Source organism: Martes martes (genome assembly GCF_963455335.1).
Source record: "Martes martes genome assembly, chromosome: 6".
Classification (NCBI taxonomy): Eukaryota; Metazoa; Chordata; class Mammalia; order Carnivora; family Mustelidae; genus Martes; species Martes martes.
Window position 1 is genome coordinate 147,322,141 of NC_137893.1, and position 20,070 is coordinate 147,342,210.

General features: G+C 44.2%; 2 protein-coding genes across 4 annotated transcripts in view; both read left to right on the top strand.

Annotated features, from left to right (window-relative positions):
* The window catches only part of PGBD1 (piggyBac transposable element derived 1), a 103,934-nt gene that overhangs the window by 27,883 nt on the left and 55,981 nt on the right, over positions 1–20,070 (top strand). The window lies entirely within an intron of this gene.
* Positions 1,970–12,996, top strand: ZSCAN16 (zinc finger and SCAN domain containing 16). The gene is made up of 3 exons (XM_080807014.1): positions 1,970–2,806; positions 3,755–3,893; positions 10,647–12,996. The coding sequence occupies exons 1-3, from the start codon at positions 2,423–2,425 to the stop codon at positions 11,165–11,167; spliced, it is 1,044 nt and encodes a 347-aa protein (XP_080663140.1). The 5' UTR covers positions 1,970–2,422; the 3' UTR covers positions 11,168–12,996.

Here is a 20,070-nt window from a genome sequence, read left to right on the forward strand (position 1 = left end):
GGAGCAGCCCTGTCGAGGTCGTCGTCGTCATCTCTTCATAAGAGACAGCCCTTACCAGTCGGTTTGATTTTCAGTGCTTGGTGCAAAATAAAGCTTTGCTTGACTTTTGCTTTGCATCAGTCTCGTTCCTTTGATCACAGACCCTAACACTTTAGTTTTTATTTTCTTCATTTAATATTCCAAATTTTTACATCATCGGTTCCATTTATCTTTTCCTTTGTGGGTTTTCAGTTATATGTCTTTAGGGTTTTATGTCATACTTATATCCCTCCCCACTCCAAGGTAGCAGTAGCTTCCCATCCTATCTCCCTGCTTGTCTTTGTCCAACCCCCTTCACTTACAAGTTTGTTTTTAACACAGCAGCCAGAAAACTCTTTCAATACCTGTATCTGAACATGTTACTCTCCTGCTCAAAAATTCTGAATGACTGGGGCGCCTGGGTGGCTCAGTGGGTTAAAGCCTCTGCCTTCAGCTCAGGTCATGATCCCAGGGTCCTGGGATCGAGCCCCGCATCGGGCTCTCTGCTCAGCGGGGAGCCTGCTTCCTCCTCTCTCTCTGCCTGCCTCTCTGCCTACTTGCGATCTCTGTCTGTCAAATAAATAAATAAAATCTTTTAAAAAAAAATTCTGAATGACTTCCCATCTTGGAGTAAAAAAAATATATGTATCCTTGAATTCACCCGAAACCCTCATATCATTCCCTCTCTCTACTCCCAACACCCTTTTGTTGCCTTAGTTCCAGACACACAAGCCTCCTTCCGATGCCTAGAATATTTCAAACACACTCCACTCCAGGCTGTGCATTTGCTATCCCTCTTCCTGAAACAGCTTTACCCCTGATGATACAATCACTCATCTCCCTCAGTCCTTGCTTTAATATAAGTATACTAGTGAGGTCCTCCATGACCACCCTATTTAAAATTGCATTACTTCATTCTCACTCCAAACTTCGTGTTTCCTTTATTTTCTCCTTGGCACTAACTTGCACCATCTAATATACTATATATTTTTCTTGTTTATTGCCTGCCTACCTACCTCATACACAGAAGCACACACACTAAATTACAAATTCCCATTAAGTCAAGAGTATTATTTTCCTTTAACCTGTAGTTCCAGCTTCCGGAACAGTGCCTGGCGCAGCAGGTAAATAATCAATATTTGTGTAAGAAAGGGAAAGATGGAGAAAAAAATTAAGCATTTCTAACCCATCAGACTGGCAAACATCAAAATATCTATGACATTGTGTTGACAAGTATAGGTAAACAGAACATCTCTCTTAGGGTTTATGATTGGTAATATAGCACTAACAAAAGTACAAATGTCCCTACTCTGTACTGTAGTAGTTCTATTTCTAGGAATATATACTATGTAAATACCCTTAGGCATAAGAAAGATTTATGTTTACAGTAATTTATTCCAGCAGCGTTTCAAAAAGAAGGTTGGGAACAACGTGCCTGACCACCAGTGAGGTAACCATTAATGGATGATGGCCCACACAATGAATACTGTGCAATTGATTGAAAAGGGCCGATCGAGGAAACCCTTTATACACAATCTCCAATATTTGTTACTAGGAGGAAGCACGCACGGCGCAGACATGCTACCTTTTGTGCAGGAGGAAAGCGAGGGTGATGTGTACCTGCCTGACCCGTGTACAGAACCGTAGGTGTCCCGGAAAAAGTCAGGCTGTCAAAAGTAGATGCTGGAGGACACTTACTCTTTTTAAATATTGAACTGTGTGGACGCATTACTTTCTCATACTACGTATCTAATAAGTAAACCCAAAAAATTCTTGAGAGGGGAAAAGTTTTGAAAAAGAACAAAGAGGATGTGCCCGCGGGCCCGCGAACAAACTACTTATACACGTGGTCCTCCACGGGCGGGGCCACCGAGGCGAGGTATCCTAGAGCGGCCGGAAGTGCCCGGGGCCCGCGGCGGGGCGCCCATTGGTCGGCTGGAGTCCAGCCTTTGTTCCCGGCCGCCGAGAGGTGGCTGCTGCGGCGGGTGAGTCTGTCTTGCGTCCGCCGCTTCTGCGGGGGTGGTCGAGGGTCGGGCCTCCGCCAGTGGACGGGGTCACCGTCCCCTCGGCCGCCGAGCGCCGGGCCTGCGCCTCTCGGGCGTGGAGTCGGCGAGCCTCCTCACAAAGCTGTGACCCTCGGGCTTCCTTGGGTGCTGACGGGCGCCGGCCGCTCCCCGACCCAGAGAGAAGCGGGAGGCCGACGGCCGGGGAGTCGCGTCGGCAGCGGGCACTTTCGGTCAGAGCGCGGAGCTGAGCCGGCCGTGGGCGCCCCGGTTCCCTTCATCCGCGTGTGTGCGTTCACGGCTTTCGTCCTTTCTCCGCCGCAACGACGTTCTCTGACGCGGTTCCGAGAGGTTCTCCTTGGGGCCGCGCCGGGCAGGGTTAATCTCACGCGCAGCGCACGATGGCCGCAGCCCCGGCGCCCCCCGGACGAGGACTGCCCGTGGTTAAGGCCGAAGCCCATCGCGGGGGACAGGACTGCGTCTCCCATCACTGCACCCCTCACAGGAGGGAAGTCTTCCGGCAGCACTTCAGGAAGCTCTGCTACCGCGACGCGCCCGGGCCCCGGGAAGCCCTCACCCAGCTCTGGGAGCTCTGCCGCCAGTGGCTGCGGCCCGAGTGCCACACCAAGGAGCAGATTTTAGACCTGCTGGTGCTCGAGCAGTTCCTGAGCATCCTTCCCGGGGACCTGCAGGCCTGGGTGCAGGCGCACCACCCGAGGACGGGCGAGGAGGCCGTGACCGTGCTGGAGGACCTGGAGCGCGAGCTGGACGAGCCTCGGAAGCAGGTGGGCAGGGACGCTCGGGGCGCGCGCCCCGGGCCGGCGCGAAGCCCGGGACGGGACACCCGGCGGTACTTCACGGGTCGGCCGAGGGGAGAACAAGGCTGAGGGAGGGCGCCGGCTGCGGGGTCAGATAACTGGAGCGTGGTTGAGGACAGTCGCGGGAAGCGACGCAGAGTCCGATGGAGGCCTGGGGTCCGTGAGGAGTTACAGGAGGGCAAGTAGGTAGCAGAGGAAAGCAAAGATTTCTCCAGCATTCATAGCTACTAAAAAATGGGGTGCCTGGTTTAAGAAAAAAACCTCCCTTTCCATGGGAATAGTCACGGCGAGTTCAAATAGATGTCAAGGATATCGCAGAACAGCACTGCCCGAAAGAAATATAATGTGAGCCGTATGTGTAGTTAAATGTTCTAGTAGCCACATTTCAAAAAATGAGATTAAATATATTTTGTTATTTAACCCAAAGTAATCATGTAATCAGTATGAAAAATGAGGTATTTTACATTCCTTTTTAGCATTGTTTTTAAAATTCAGTGTATATTTTACGCTCTGCCTGTCTCCATTCCTACGAACCACATTTCAGGCGCCCGGTAAGCACACTATGCTCGTGGTATCGTACTGGACAGTGCAGTTAGAGAAGAAACACCCCATTTGGTGGAGGTTGGGCTAGGTAATTTTTAAGGTTCTTTCCAAATCTCAAGACTGTGATCCTGGACCTCTGCCGATCATAGTGAGAAGACACTGAATTTCACTCTCCGGTGGCATGAAGTGTAGAGATTAATTTCTGCCTCTTCTTTTTTTTAGTCATTATTGCCATTTGCAATTGAATGAAAATTTTTCCCATTTGTGTTCTTGGTCCCTGGCAAATGCTTCTTTTGATCTTTTCTCTTAAGTTCTTTAAGTTTTTTCAGAAAATCTACCTTACAAACCCAGTCATACTTCATTGTTCCCCAGGTCCTGGCCAATTCAGAAAGACAGGACACACTTTTGGACAAGTTGACCCCCTTGGGAAGGCCCCATGAGTCACTGACTGCACAATTCCATCCCAAGAAGATTGAGCAGGAGCAGGAATCTGGCGAGCCCCAGAGGAATGGTAAGGAGCAAGAGTTTATGTGTGTGAGGGAAGATAGGATTCCTTGTGTTAGAGAGGAGCTTTCTCACTTTGATGTTCTCCTTTTCAAGTTTTCTTGCTTATCCTCCACCTCACTGTAGAAGATTTTATTCCCTTACCCTTACCTTATCATGGAAAGAATTATATTTTAGTTTTTCATTAGACTTAAAAGCTGCTTTTTGGCTCAATGGATGGGGGTTGGGATTTAAATACTCACTGTAGTTAATGATACCTTACATTTCTATTTGTTGATATCTGATGCGTCTTGTTCTAATTTCTCTTAAATTTATATTTTGAGCAAGAGAATTCATATGACACCCTGTATTAGCCACTTAGGGTTGTCAGAACAGACTACCACAAGCTGGGTGACTTAAACAACAAAAATTTATTTTCTCACAGTTGTGGAAGCTGGAAAGTCCAAGATCAAGGTGTTAGCTTGGTTTCTGGTGAGGCTTCTCTCCTTGACTCACAGACTCACTGTGTCTTCACATGGCATTTTTGCTGTGCACACATACTCTTGGGCTCTCTTCCTCTTATGTAAAGATGCCAGTCCTATTGAGTAAGGGCCCCACCCTTATAACCTCATTTATTCTTAATTACTTCTTAAAAACCCCTTTTCCAAAAGCAATCACATTGAAGGTTAGAGCTGCAACATAAATGGGCGAGGGTTGGGAAGATACAGGGCACAATTCAGTCCCTGATACACCCTCACACTGAAAGAAATAGGGAAGAGACAGCAAGAACTAGTCAGTATAGTCGGCTTTTTGTTTCTCCATGTTAGGTTGACTGAGTTTGGGTTGTGGTTTGCTTCCCCACCCCAGTAATCAGTCAGTAACTGAAAACCAGATGTCTAGTGTATTCCCAGGCTTCAGTAAAAAGTAAACAAACTTTAAATTCCAGTTTGCCCAAACACTGCTTTTTTCAGTGCTCCCTGTCCTTTCTCTGCAGGCTCTTGTGTCCATACTGCTTCGCCTGGCCTATTACGGAATCCATTCTCACTATTTTAAATTTTACCAGTAGGGTTCTCTCATTCTCTAGGTTCCCTGCCACGTGATTTGTCTAATCTGATAAATGATTTTAAGATATTTGTAGTTCATACCTGGAAAGATGGCATTCAGTTGTGTATAATTTAAAGGAGTCTTTTCACGCTTTAAAGCATAATGTTGGTTACTGGTTACCTTTAGAGGTGAGGTTGAAACCCCCTGTTCTGTTCACTCTTTTATTAAACATTGGTTGAGCAGCAACTACACACTAGGCACCATGCTAGATGTCAGGAATACAAAGGAATGTATTTTCTCTTCAAAAAACAGAAGTGTGCAGTTATGCTATGACCCCACAAAAAAAAAAAAAAAAAAGACAGCTATCCCTGTGGCAGGCCCGCAAAAGTGTCACAGAGTAGGTTTGCTTGAGCTGAGATGGTCAGACGGGTAGGAACTAGGAAGGGAGAACATCTGGGGAATAGGTGGGGGTGAAAGCTTAACATTCTAAGAACAGTAGTTGCTCTGAGTTGATTTTGATGAAGAGAATTTTACGGAAGGGAAAAATCAAAGGCCAGTGGTGAAGGTTCCTGAATACCATGCTGAGGAAACAGATGGAGGTCTATAACATTATTTTATTTATTTATTTACTTATTTTTTTAGTTGTTGTTTTTTTTAAGTTTTTTTTGTTTTGTTTTGTTTTTCACACAGAGAGAGAACGAAAGAGGGAATACAAGCAGGGGGAGTGGGAGAGGGAGAAGCAGGCTTCCCGCAGAGCAGGGAGCCCAGTGTGGAGCTCGATCCCAGGACCCTGGGATCATGATCTGAGCCGAAGGCAGATGCTTAATAACTGAGCCACCCAGGCGCCCCATAAAGTGGGATTATCTTAATGTGTGAAAACTTAAGAGTGGACTCAGTTTTTATACATGTGAATTTGCTGTATCTCAAGCATCCATCCAATAGGCAGTGCAGTTTAAAATATAGTTCTAGGGGCACCTGGGTGGCTCAGTCATTAAGCGTCTGCCTTCAGCTCGGGTCATGATCCCAGGGTCCTGGGATTGAGTCCCACACATCAGGCTCCCTGCTCTGCCAGAAGCCTGCTTCTCCCTCTCCTACTCCCCCTGCTTGTGTTCCCTCTCTCTGTGTGTCTCCTTCTGTCAAATAAATAAATAAAATCTTTTTAAAAAAATAAAATAAGGTTCTAGATGTAGGAGAAAGATGTGGGAGGAGATAAGAGATTTGGGAATCGTCCCTTGGTAGGTGATAGAAAACATGGCTGTAGATGAAGTTGACTAAGAATCTATAAAGTGCAGAGAGGCATGTGCACATTTTGAAGGCGTGCCACCATTTGAAGTTCAAGTGGAGGAAGAAGATTCTATAAAAAAGAGAGATCAGGGACTGTCAGAGACATGAGAAGCAGAAGAGGGTGGTGTCACTGAAGACACCAGGAGCTGCAGTCAGTTATAGCAAGTGCTACCAGTGGCACACAGGATCAGAACTGAGAAGCGTCCACTTACTGATTTTGGCATTTAGTTAGTGGTAGTCAAGAATAGTTTCAGAAGGTAGAAGCTAAAAGATGCAGGCTATTTTAATAAGCTTTAGTAACCTCGACTATGTGGGGTATCCACCTTTTTTTTGTGAGCAAGCATATCATAAGAAATTTCCCTCCCTGCCTTTGGGAGGAGACAGGACATGCAGTCAGTCATGAAACAGGTCACAATAATATTTTAACATGTCAACATGCTAAATTCTATGGAGAATACAGGATTATGACTAATGGATAGTCTATGCAAACCTTTTAAGGTCTAGATGGTCTTTCCCTTTTTTTAATAGATTATTTCTAGACTAGTTCCACTCTATTTTGTGTTACAAATTCAGAAAAATACACAGTTCTTATACCTAAAATTGTAGAGGTTTACACATGTGTGGGCTATTAAAGTAACCTTTCAAGGAGAAAAATAGGAATGGTCTTTTCTTAATCTAATCTACTAAAAGGTGCTTCATGAAATCTAGCTATCCTGTGAGGCCTGAGAATTTTTAGGGAATCCCTTCTGTCTACTCTTAACAGTATGAATAGGACTTTTTCCTAAGGTGCAGCACCAAGGGTCGTACATAGTTTTTACCTGTGTCACCACCACCACCACCACCACCATACCCCCCACCAAAATAACAGACAAGCAAAAAACAAAACCCACCAAAATAATACAAAAACAAACTCTGCAGAAGTCACGACACATTTCAGGATGTGTGTCTCAACTTTATTAAAAGCATGTGGACCTAAACGCATGTGATGTCCAGTCCAAATCCTCGTTTTACAGTTGATGAAATATACCCACAGTGCTTGTGACTTGTCTAGGTTTCCAAAGAGTAAAAGGCAGAGCTGAGAGTACAGTCAGAACCTGAGGTTCCTGCCTGCTGGTCCAGAACAATTACTAAAAGCCATCAGGATAATGTACCAAAAAGTCACTGTTTTTCAAAATATAAATTTATTGTTAGATAGACTTTTATTTTTTGTTTAAAAAAACTCATTGTGGGGCTCCTGGGTGGCTCAGTTGGTTAAGCATCTGGCTCGGGCTCACGTCATGATCCCAGGGTCCTGGGATCAAGCCCCACATCAGACTCCATCCTCAGCGGGGAGCCTACTTCTTCCTTTCCCTCTGCTGCTCCTCTTGCTTGTGCTTTGTTGCTCTGTCAAATAAATGAATAAAATCTTTTTAAAAAAATTATTGTATCCATACCAGCAAGGTACTATTATTTGTATTAGTTTTTGGCTAGGATAATAGGACTCCTCTCCATAAACATAACTGGGAATTACAATAGCAATAGTCACTTAATAGAAAATTATAGTTGTAGATGACAAAAGAACTTGGAGAGCTGAGTATCTGGCAGTTCTTTGTAGCACATTTTAAAGTATTTCAAAGGGAACTAACTAACCCACAACACTGACTCTCCAGTAGCAAATAAATGACAGTCTCCTTAACTCCATTCCAGTTTCATTTCACTCAGCATTTAACCTTGTCCTTGCTCCCCTAGATTGTCAAACAAGTGTGTACAGATGATCTTTATCGACCCGGACTTATCTCAAATTCTAACTGATAAGGACTCTTAGTATTATATGCCAAAATAACATTGGAAGGACAGCCCTGGCAAAAGATGTTAGATCCAAATATTTTTCATTTTGTCTGTTCTAAACAAAGGTCTCTTGGTGCACCTGGGTGACTCAGTTAAGCGTCTGACTCTTGATTTCGGCTCAAGTCATGAACTCAGGGTCATGACATCAGGCTCAATACTTAGTGGAGAGTTTGCTTGAGATTCTCCCTCTGCCGCTCCTCCCCCTAATGCCCTCACTCTCACTCTCTCTCTCTCACATAAGTAAATCTTTGAAAGAAGGTCTCTTGGAATCCTGCTGGCCTGGGATTAGCTGGCACTTGGAAGAGATACATAAACAAGGCCCTGAAATTCCAGTTGACCCAGAAATAGACTATAGATCCTTAAGATGAGAAAACTTCCCATTTCACAATTTCCATACAATATTATTCTGTACATTGTTCAATTACAGATCTAAGGGTTATCATTTCAATTGCTGACCAAGAAAAACCAACCCTGTATTTAAAAAAAAAAAAAAAAAAAGCCTCTTGAAGTCCTGGTGAGATTTTTTTCTAGATTTCTCCTGAAATCATGGTAGAGAGAGACTCATCCTGAGGACTAGTAGATCACACTGAAGATGGTAGACTGACCACTCAGTTTTGTGTCCTTTTTTTTTATTAATATTCATCTTCATCATTAAGCCACAGGAAAGCCAACCAATGGTGACAGCTGTATATAAAAGAAGCAGTTGAGCCAACCGATACGCTGATGTTTGAGAACACTTTTCTTAATGGTATGAGGGTGTCTCTGATTACCATGAATTGCTTGATCATTATTACCCTACTAACTCAGCAATACTTCTGTCACACATTATACTTTTATAAATGCTTTACTATACATTCCCTCATCCAATCAAACTATAGGAAAAGAGGGCACAGAGGTGATAAGGAAACCAAAACAGCGGTCATCTGCTGAAATTTAAACAGTTATCAGACAATTCCAAGGCTGGAATTTAGACCTCCTGGCTCTAACTTAGTCCAGTCCTTTCTAGCCAAAGATAATACGGCATTTAGGTTCCAGAACAATATCATCTAAGAGGAAATATCCAAACTTTGAGAAAGTCTACTGCCTGATTTAAAAAAGAAAAAAAGGGGGCGCCTGGGTGGCTCAGTCGTTAAGCATCTGCCTTTGGCTCAGGTCGTGATCCCAGAATCCTGGGCTCAAACCTCGAATCAGGCTCCCTGGTCAGCAGGAAGCCTGCTTCTCCCTCTCCTACTTCCCCTGCTTGTGTTCCCTCTCTCGCTGTGTCTCTCTCTGTCAAATAAATAAATAAAATCTTTTTAAAAAAATGATCATTAAGGAAGAACCAATTTGAGAAAGACTCGTAGCAAGGGGACATGGTGATGACAGTGCAGAGCGGACTTCATAGCATGGCACTCAGCCATGTGAGCCAGTGTTCCGCCCCCAGCTCAGGCACTGAAATATCCTGGTAGCTCTTGCTGCTGCTTCTCTCATGCCAGGTGACCACTGAAAATCGTAATAAAATGACTGTTCACAGTGAAGATTCCTAGGTTTGTTGAGATGGTGGTCACAGCATGACCAAATAGGTGACACTTTCCATTCCCTCCAAATCATCAAAAGAGCTATTGTCTGATAAAATTCATCTCAACAAATACTTGCTATTGTGTGCTGTTCTGTACTAAGCTTGGGGTTAAGGACGTGGGGAACAGGAAGAAGGAGGGAACACATCCAATTGTGAGATTAGGGAAGACTTCTGGAGGACAGAGCATTTGAGATGGACTTGAATAATACCTACGCGAGTGGTTCTCAAAAGTGTGGTTCCTGGACTATTAGTATCTATCACGCCAGGAAACTTGTTAGAAATGCGAATTCTTGAGCTCTACTCCAGCTTTATCAAATCGTAAGTTCTGGGGTCGGGAAGCATGGCATCTGTTTTAATAAGTCATCCAAGGTGATTCTGATGCACAAGTTTGAGAACCACAGTGCTAGGATCTGGACAGCAAGAGATGATAGTTTCAGAAAAAAGGATTCAACCCAGCACATACACCAGACCATCCATTGTCACTTCCTACTAATCTTCTTGGATTTATCTTGACCTACATGCTCTTAAGTCTGCTTTTAGTTATTATCCTTCACACATTCCCCTCCTTTGATGGTTCCTATTCACTGCATTCCTCTCAGATCCCTGATCCCACTGTCCTCCACTTTTACTGAATTTGCTAGCACTTAAGCACCTGTGTTTCAGGCCCCTGCATGTTTCTCCCAAACTTTTACTTCCCTTCCCAGCTCTGTTCCTCGATCCCCGTCTGCTCCTCTTAATTATCCTCAGCATATCTCCAGTCCTCATTTACCACTCACTCTGCCTTTGCACAGGATTGCCAGGTAATCCACATCATTGTGATCCACATCACTGCCTTTCCCTCTCTTCTTAATCAGCTCCCAAAGAACGTATTCTGCTGCTCTCTTCCCCACTGGCCTCTTAATCTCTTCCTTACATTGTCATATATGTTTTGACAGTGCCAAATATCTAGTTTGTGCATTGTATGTGACTTTGTTTTTTTGTAACATATTTATAACATTTACGTGTTCATTCTTTCATAGGCTTTGCTTCTCAAACTAGACTAGGACATGTTTGTGTACTTTGTTACAGGTGATAAAACCAAAACTAAGAATCAAGTGTTGTCCCAGAAGGAAGATATGCCCAAGGACACAGAATTCCTTGGGAAGATAAATGACAGACTTAACGAAGACATTCTTCAACATCCTGAATCCAAAAATGCTACTGAAAGTGAGGGCAGATTAGAGTGGCAACAGAGGGAAAGAAGACGCTATGCATGTGAGGACTGTGGGAAAAGTTTCAGTCACAGCTCAGACCTTAGTAAGCACAGAAGGACTCACACTGGAGAAAAGCCCTACAAATGCAATGAATGTGGAAAAGCCTTCATTCAACGCTCCCATCTCATTGGACACCACAGAGTGCACACTGGAGTGAAACCCTATAAATGTGAAGAATGTGGGAAAGATTTTAGTGGGCGCACAGGTCTTATTCAGCATCAGAGAATCCACACAGGTGAAAAACCCTATGAATGTGATGAGTGTGGGAGGCCCTTCCGTGTGAGTTCAGCCCTGATCAGACATCAGAGAATTCATACAGCACATAAGCTCTACTAAGATGGTGAAGTAACAGAAATTCTTTAGCTACTCAGGTCTCCTTAGTTACCAGAGAATCTGCCTTAGGGACTGAGTATCCTGAATGTAGGCAAAGCTTCAATCATCATGGAACACTTCTCTGGCACCAGAGAATCTATCTGAGATTTCCTTTTCTTTCTAAATTAGTTCAGTTTCTTAGGAAGCATTTAAAGTTATTTCAGAAACCCTTGTCTATTGACAAGCCTGCTCACTTGCAGCCCAAAATAACGATGTTTCTTGGTTGAAAGGTAGTGAATTCTACTACTCAGTTTTCTTTTTTACTTGACTATTCCGTGTATGACATTAGGCAAAGCATTCACATTTTTCTCTGCCCTCATTTCCCCTTCTGTACAAGACACAGTAGAGTTCTGTTGTATTAAGTTAAAGGTATGCTGTATTAAGTTAAAGCTGCTTCTCAAACAATACTAAATATTTGTTTCCCATCACTACTGATAAAATAGCCTAACACAGGGGGTGTAATCGTTTTGTGGAATTTGTTTGCCAATGCTAAAAAAGAGGAAACCATCAGAAAAGTAGCAGAGTAAGGAAAACATTCAAGTGGAAAGGAAAGCAGTGAGTGATGAGTAGAAGCTGCTGGAAAGGGAGATGACCGTGTTGAGGATAAATCAACTCCTCTTCTGAGTCTCAGGTCCCTGTAAACTGAGAGACATGGGGAGGGATTGGTCCAGAATTACACTGTCCAGTGTAGTAGCCAGTGTCCACACATGTAGACACTGTATAAATTTAAAATTAAATTCACTCAAAGTAGAGAATTCTGTTCCTTATCACAAGCAGCTAGCAGCTACTAAACTGGACAGCACAGACACATAATTTTTATCATTGCAGAGAGTTCTAAAGGACGCTGGTGTCTAACCAATCACCAGTAACATGTCTTCCAGCTTATATATTGTGTGATTCTGAGTTCAGGAATGTAATAAAAGAGACACCTAAGGAGACTGTAGTAGCAACAGGAGATAAAATACACACACTCTAAAAAAGGACTTAGTAATAACTTTATGGCACTTTTCCAGCCTTAAAAAAGGAGTGTATTATAACTGAATGACTGAAGATTATTAAAGTAAATATAATAACCAAATAATCTAAATTGAAAGCTTAAGTTACTACCTCATCTCTAAAACAAGAGTGTAACTACCTTTACAAAGTAGCATCCCATCAGATACCTAGGCTGATAAGAAACTGAGACTCTCAGGAGTTTAATAAACAATCCAATTTTTTTGTTTGGCTTGGAAATGTATTAGCAGTTCATGTACTTGCAACAGTTTTACATCCCTAGTTTGAAAATACTATAAAATGACATAAATTGTGACCAGAAGCCCAGCACATTCAAATGTACACTACCATCGAACCGTGAATTACTGGTTCTAGGAACAGCCATCCCCAGAATAAGCAGGAAGGGATCTAATCTCTTCCTGAGGACAAGAATTACACACACTTGCTTCTGCCCGAGTAGTTAAACCACCACAGTCATTTCTCTGTCTTTATTACTATTGGAAGATGAATCTTAAATCACTCCTTGAGAACCAACACCATAAACTGAACTTTTATGTATTTTGAATGTAATGCTGCTTTAAGAGAAAATGTAAGTTTATTTTGAATCTAGATCAACTGGTAGAAAATTTTAAAACATCAAGTTTCACACTCATACTTGTTTTTATGATTTATAATTATCTGAGCCATATTTCAAAGCATTTGAAACAAAGGATTTTTCAATGGTCATGAAAAGTAAAGTATTAAATCTTTAATATTAGAAACATCTTTATTTTAAAAATAAAGCTCAATGCTGAGTGATAGCTTTTCCCCCTTTACCTTTTGTCTTGCTGAGAAGCATAGAAGCTGTTCGCAGTCTCTGTGAAAGAAAAGCTCATATTTCTTTTTTTTGAAAAGCTCATATTTCTGATATGATCCCTTCTTGAATTTAGAGACGCTTCTGCAATGGTAAGAAAGATCATTTTGGATATCACAAGATTAGGTTTCCTAAGATTGATAAAGACATGACCTACTGATTTTCCTTTATCCTCTATATGCTAGAACATTCTACTCAGATAGTTTTGAATACTCTTCTAGTCTTCAAGTTGTATACCTTCAAAGGCTAGTGAAGATTAGTTTGGAGCACTGAGACAGACCATGCTGCCTTTTTTTAGGTTTGGTGTTGATTCCAAATTGCCACCACAGTGTCCACCATCTGATAACAGAGGGAGGGACAGAAATATATGGGGCCAGACACAGCGTGGAGTGCTGCAGGCGAGAGAAACCTGGGAGAAGTGCAGGTACGGGCAAAGGAGGCTTGAGGTTAAAGCTCTGAGTTGCTGGTACCAGCAGCAGCAGGTGGTGGTGTCCTGTAAGTGTGTAGAAGCCCAAAGGAAAGACCTGGGGAGGGCGTTCAAACACAGCCACGATGACCGGAAGAGAAGATGCAATACGGGAGACACAGCAGCTACAGCTGCTTGGGTCTAGCAGAGAGCCTTCCTCAGCACCCAGCACCCACGCTAGAAGAACCCAGTTTCTCAAAGAGTTGTGTCAGAAGCATATGCGTTGCTCCTTCCATCTTTCTGGAGAGATTAGGATTTTTTTTTTTTTTTTGAAAGAGGCAAGAAGTTGCAGTTTGAAGTTTTGTGAACTAACAAGACAGCTGTGATTTTAAGAGGCCCCTAAAGGGTGTACAGGGCCGGTCTCTTAGACACAGATGGGGATGGTGGTGAAGTGGTGGTTCTGAATGAGGAACCAACAGCTCTGAAGGGAGGAAACAGTAAGTGCTGGGGGAGGAGGGGCTATAGCAGGTATGTGTGACCATTGGTGAATTAGGTGGAAAGGGAGAAAATGAAAAGGAACAAGGGTACAGGGAAAAGAACAAAGATCAAACAAGAGATGTTGATAGGGAAAGAGAAGAGAGTAACAATGTAATAACTGGCATCAATCACACTTGAGCCTCGATCACAGGATACAAGCCATACGAAGGAGAACAGATGAGCTCCTTATCCCAAGGTACACTGAATCTTATGAGCACAGCCCGTATTTATCTTCTCATCCTGAGCATGACATTATTGTTAATAACCAAAAGTCCATTAACAGTGAAAACACAACTAGAAACCTTGACATCAACAAAACAAGCTGTTCTCCCCTGACTGACCCCACAAGGGAGTCATGTTGAGGTTCTGAAGAAACAGCTTGCTCAGTCTTTCTTCCTCAGATCATCTAGAGCAAGGTTTCTCCATCTTGCTTCTGTTGACATTTTCAGCCAGACATTCCTTTAGTGCCCTGTCCCCTGCAGGGTAGGGCATGTAGGGGTATTCCCAGCTTCCAATCCCTGGATGCTACCACACCTCCTACTTGTGACAAACAAGCATTTTTTAAATGGGGGAGCATCTGCCCCCTTGAGGGGCAGAATCACCCCCAGTTGAGAACTGGTCTGTACGAAAATAATCTGATTTCCATAACTGCTCCTCACCATATACAGTAAGAGTCTACATAGAGATGGTGCTTATAACCAACACTGCTAGACCCTTCTCCTACCCCCAAAAATGATTCCCAGAGTACCTAAGCTCTAAATGGTAATCATGCTGAAGAATCAATATGCTTTAGGAAGCCACACCTCACTGTTGAAGACCAGAGGAATCTGCCCTCAGATGAGCTTACACTGCATTTTTTAAGACTTTCCTCTTCCCCCCGCCCCCCATACTTGTGGTGCTACCCACTCCTTTGCCCCTTAACCCAACCATGAACAGAGACTTTTTGATCGAGATTTGCACTGTCCAATACAGCAGCCATCAGGTATATATGGCTATGCAACTAAGAAACTACACTTTTCTTTAAGATTTTTATTTATTTCTTTGACAGAGCGATCACAAGTAGGCAGAGAGGCAGGCAGAGAGAGAGGGAGAAGCAGGCTCCCCGCTGAGCAGAGAGCCAGATGTGGGGCTCCATCCCAGGACCCTGAGATCATGACCTGAGCCGAAGGCAGAGGCTTAACCCACTGAACCACCCAGGTGCCCCATAAGAAACTACTTTTTTAATTTCATTTAATTTTAATAAAATTTTAAAACAATTCAGTTATTGGAAAACCTTTATGATTGGTGTAATTTGGGTATGTGAACCTACTTTTAACATTTTAAATTTTGTATAATCTCTAATTATTTTCGATGAAAACTGAATTGAAATTTGCAAAAACTAGAAACAAATCAGCTTTTAAAGATTTAGTATAAAAAATGAATGTAAGATATTTCATTTTTATATTGATTAGATGTTAATATTTTGGATATACTAGTTTAAATAAAATATGCTATTAAAATTAGTTTCTTTTTACTTTTTTAATGTGGCTATTAGAAAACTTTACATAGGTAGATCACATTATATTCCTATTTATTGGACAGTCTGATCAAAATCTCACCTCAGGGTACATCCAATTCTCTATGTTTCAAAACACTTTTTGGGGGGGGGTCAGAGAGAATGCACACAAGCAGAGGGGTGTGGCAGGCAGAGGAGAAGCAGGCTCCCTGCCAAACAAGGAGCCCTGAGCAAGGAGCCTGATGATGCAGGACTAGATCCCAAGACCATGGAATCATGACCTGAGCCAAAGGCAGACTCTTAACTGAGCCACTCAGTCATCCCTCAAACGACTTTAATTCTGTGAGACTAAGTTCTATGATGCCAAGGACTTTTTACCTATTTCTTCTTATTGATTTATTCAACAAGTACTTACTGAGCACAATGCTATGTGCTACAGAGACAAGGGCATGCTGCCCCCAAAATGTACCACGATGGCAGACTGATTATTTTAAACAAAAGTTACTTAAAAGACAGCTGGTACAAGGACACCGAGACCTCCTCTGTGTCCCCCTGAAAGCAGGAAATAAATCTCCCGTGTGAAAGGTACCCTCCCAGTACCAGAAGGTAAAGAGACATCCTTATTACCAGAGATAGGAAATTTAGACCCCATGTTACGGTTTACTAATCTACCACCCCAGCCCAAGTTCTGTTTAGAATTCCTTACTAACTGAAGCTCCCAAAGTTATTTTCTTTATCCTGTCAAATCCTCAGATTTATCATCTCTTTGTCTGAAAAGTTTAAAAACTGCCTGCTTTGGTCATTTCCTTAGGTCTTAAGTTCATTATTGGGCTTCCATCTGGTCTTTTCTACTGTTAATCTGTCTCCATTAAATTTAATTCTTAGTCCAACTGGGAGACCACAAAGGGTACAGGAAGAATTTTTTCTTCCCCTTCAGTGCCAAGCCCGTATTCTAGGTACTGAGGACTCAGCGCAGAACAAGATAAGATCTCTCTCCTTACAAGCCTCTGTTACAGTAAAGGGAGCTACCCTCACGGCAGTTAGAATGGCTATTATAAAAAAGACAAGAAATAACAAGTGTTGATGAGGATGTGGAGAAAAGGAAGACCTCATGCACTGCTGGTGGGAAAGTAAAGTGGTGCCACTGTGGAAATCTGTATGAGGTTCCTCAAAAAACTAAAAATAGAAGTATATGATCCCGCGATTTCATTCTGGCTATTTATTCAAGGAAGAAAAAAAAAAACACTGATAAAGATATATGTGCCCCCATGTTCACTGCAGCATTATTTATGACAGCCAAGATATGGAAACGACCTAAGTGTCCATGGATGGATGCATGTATAAAGAAATGGAATGTTACTCAGCTCTTTTTTTAAAAAATGAAATCTTTCCATTTGTGACAACACGGCTGAACTTGAGGGCATTATGCTAAGCTAAATAAGTCAGAGAAGACACATACTGTATGATTTCTCTTGGGGTGCCTGGCTGTCTCAAAGGAGCCTGCAAATCTTGATCTCTGGGTCCTGAGTTCCAACCCCTCATTGGCTGTAAAGATTACTTAAAAACACAAGCAAACAAACAAACAAACAAAAAAACTATATGGTCTCTCTATGTGAACTCTGGAAAAAAAGAAAAAAAAAAAAACCCACGCAGATGTAGAAAACAGAAGAGGGAGGGCAGGCATGGGTTGAAGGAGGTCAAAAACCTAAAGAAGCCAACAGAGACACAGACATACGAGGCGATCTCATGAATCAATATTGAACAGGAACAGGCAGCCATTAGAGTATGTTCCTCTTTAGCTCCAACTAGTAAAACCCAAGACACCTGGGCAGAAACCAGGGCCGGGCTGACTGTTCCAGAATAACTTCGGGGACAGAAATACAGATTCCCAGGCGCGGGGGTGGTGCCTGGAAACGCGTTCGACAACAACAACGACGACGTCTGTTCTTCCAAGCCTGTCCTACAGTCAGGGGCTCGCAGAGCAAACAGGAATGGAAAAGACACCGGGGGACCGGTGAGCAGCACTCCCGGCCGTCGGCGCTCCCGGGGAGGGCCATGCCCGCGGCCAGCCCCGGTCCAGCCCGGGTCAGCCCCGCAGCGCGAGACCCCGCCGGGCACCGGGAGCCCCGCCGGGTGGTCTCCCCAAAGAGACGCTCAAGACCCTGGGAGAAGCGGGTCGTGCCCCGCCCCGGCTGAGCGCCCTGTGGGTAACCGGCCGCCACCGCGGGGTCCCGGCCCGCACTCTGCCCTCAGAGCCGCGTCCACCGGCTCAGGGGCAGCCCATCTCCACGGTTTCACGGCGCCGTGCCCGCCGTGCGCGTTCCACAGCGCGCTCCACCCTCACTGCTCCCTGCGCACCTCCGCACGGTCCCCACCTGGCCGCCGCCCGCGCCCGGCAACCGAGACCGCCCCCGCCCCGCCCCGCCCCGCCCCTTACCGCCAGCCCCTCGGTCCCGCCGCTCTCCGAGAGACACGCCCACCCGGCGCCGGCCTTGCCAGCCAGCTGCTCTGGAACTGATAACCACCGGCAACCGGAAGTGCCTGCAGTCGTGAGAGCGCCGGGCAAGGGGTCCGGTCTTCCGCGAAGCCAGACACATGGGGTTCCTGCCTGAAAGATGCCGGGGCCCCAAGAGCAACCCGGGGAGGTGGGTTTGGGGCGCCCCCCGGAGGCTCTCTCAGGCGGCAGGGCTCCTGCAAAATCCCTCGACCGCGGGGCTGGGCAAACCTCCACTGTTAGGGTATGGAGTGGACCACCCCTCAATTAGACAGAACACTCTCGGTAATGCAAGTCACACAGCGAGGTTTATTTGACAAGCTTAAGCTTGGGCCCAAGTACACCTGACACAGTGGAGTGGGGACTGGGACCCCGAGCCAGATTACAGAGTTTTTTCAAAGGCAGAGTAGGGGTGGATTGGGCGGTGGGTGAGGACAAAGGGAGTTATGAATGATGTAAGTCTCTAAGGAATTTTGGAAGCGAGGTCTCCAGGACCTTGAGGGGCTGGCTGTTGTCTGGGGAAAAGGTTATTCATTACCAATAATAAAAATCTTCTTGTGAGACCCTTTAGATGTATATCAGTGGGTCATATGCTTGGGAATGATCGCTGACACTATCTTGGAGGTTTAGAGATAAAGTTTCACATTTCTCCTATCAAGTGTCCTTGTTAGTGAGATTTAGGTTTAGAAGAAATTTAACTTTATTTACATTTCCTTCTGCCTCAGCCTCCTTCAGTTTTATCGTGGGGAGGGCAACATTAGGGCTTAAGGAACTGAGTTATTTGTCTCTTGAAATTGGGCTATTGAGAAGGTAACTTCTTTGTTGTAAATCACTAGGACATTTGTAAACCGAAGGACACTCCTGTCTTGCAGGATTGTGATCTCCGCAAGTTAACTATTTGTGTTTCTTTTAGGGCAGCCAAGGGTGGCTGAGGAATGTCACACATACTACCGAGGGGAGGGGAGCGGGTGGAGAGGGGATGCAAGGTGCCAGCTTTTGCTTTGCCAAGATGGCTGTACTTATGTCAGGGCTAGACTCGAGGTGGGTACAGCCTTGTTTTTCTTGGCCTCCACACTGGAAGTCAGGCTAATGCAAGCTAAGGCTGTCTTTTGCTGCTAGCAAAGTATTAACATTGTGGCAGCTAAGCTCCTAGAGGAAGGTCACTCTGCCCATCTCAGGCACTTGTCAATGGCTTGTAAATTGTAAGGAAGTTTAATTTTTTTTTTCTTTTGCTTTTATTCTCCACATCATCTACCAGCAGGAACAGATAAAGAGGGGAAATGAAGGTGAAGATTGGAAGGGCATCTGAGAAAATAAGTGGGTGGCTAGGAAAGGTGGCGAAGTAATAAAAATGGAGGAGGGAGTGCAAAACAACACAAATAAGACATTTTCTTCAATCCCCACCCCCCAAATCCTATTTAGTCTGAAAAGTTAAAACTTAAATACAACGGATATATGAAGTGTGCACTAACACTGCAGCAGGAACTAATGTCAGCCTTCTGTGATCATCTCCAGTGACCTCAAGGAGATCCGCAAACAGAAGAACCGGAAGACCAGCAACGCCGAGGCCTGCAGGCGCTCGTTTTGAACAATCAAATACGCTAGAAGCATCATGCATCAAGATGACGTGTACATTAAGATTTATGTCTCTCTGGAAATCAGTAAATCTTAACTTTTACAGCCGAACAGATTATACCTTGTGAGTCAAGAATTTGGAGCGCTGCTGGTAAACATGCATAGTCTTCCCTGTTTGCACGAAATCCCCTGCAAGGGAACTAGCTCGGGAGCAGTTCCTCAGAGCAGCCTGAAACACGGTCTCCCTAGCCGTGTCCTCAGTAACCTGCTGAGATTGGCTTCTTTCAGGCAACAAAAAAATGAACGCAGATGTGAACGTAGACCTGTTTCCCTAACTTTGTGGTGTGAAAACTAGGGTCTACTAGTGAAGCGTCCGTCACAAACTGAGCATTACAAACGCTCACCTGCGAAACAGGTTTTGTGAGATTACAATTCAGCCAGCTAGGAAAGGGCTGAACACCTGTAAAGATTCGTTGGGAATTTATACTCAATCACCATGATTTTTTGAACATGA

What these genes read in the sequence shown, in the direction of transcription:
- ZSCAN16 (XM_080807014.1), top strand. Translation starts at nt 2,423, where the DNA reads ATGGCCGCAGCCCCGGCGCCCCCCGGACGAGGACTGCCCGTGGTTAAG. An exon ending in TGGACGAGCCTCGGAAGCAG is followed by an intron (nt 2,807 to 3,754) that starts GTGGGCAGGGAC and finishes ATTGTTCCCCAG; the next exon opens with GTCCTGGCCAATTCAGAAAG. An exon ending in TGGCGAGCCCCAGAGGAATG is followed by an intron (nt 3,894 to 10,646) that starts GTAAGGAGCAAG and finishes ACTTTGTTACAG; the next exon opens with GTGATAAAACCAAAACTAAG.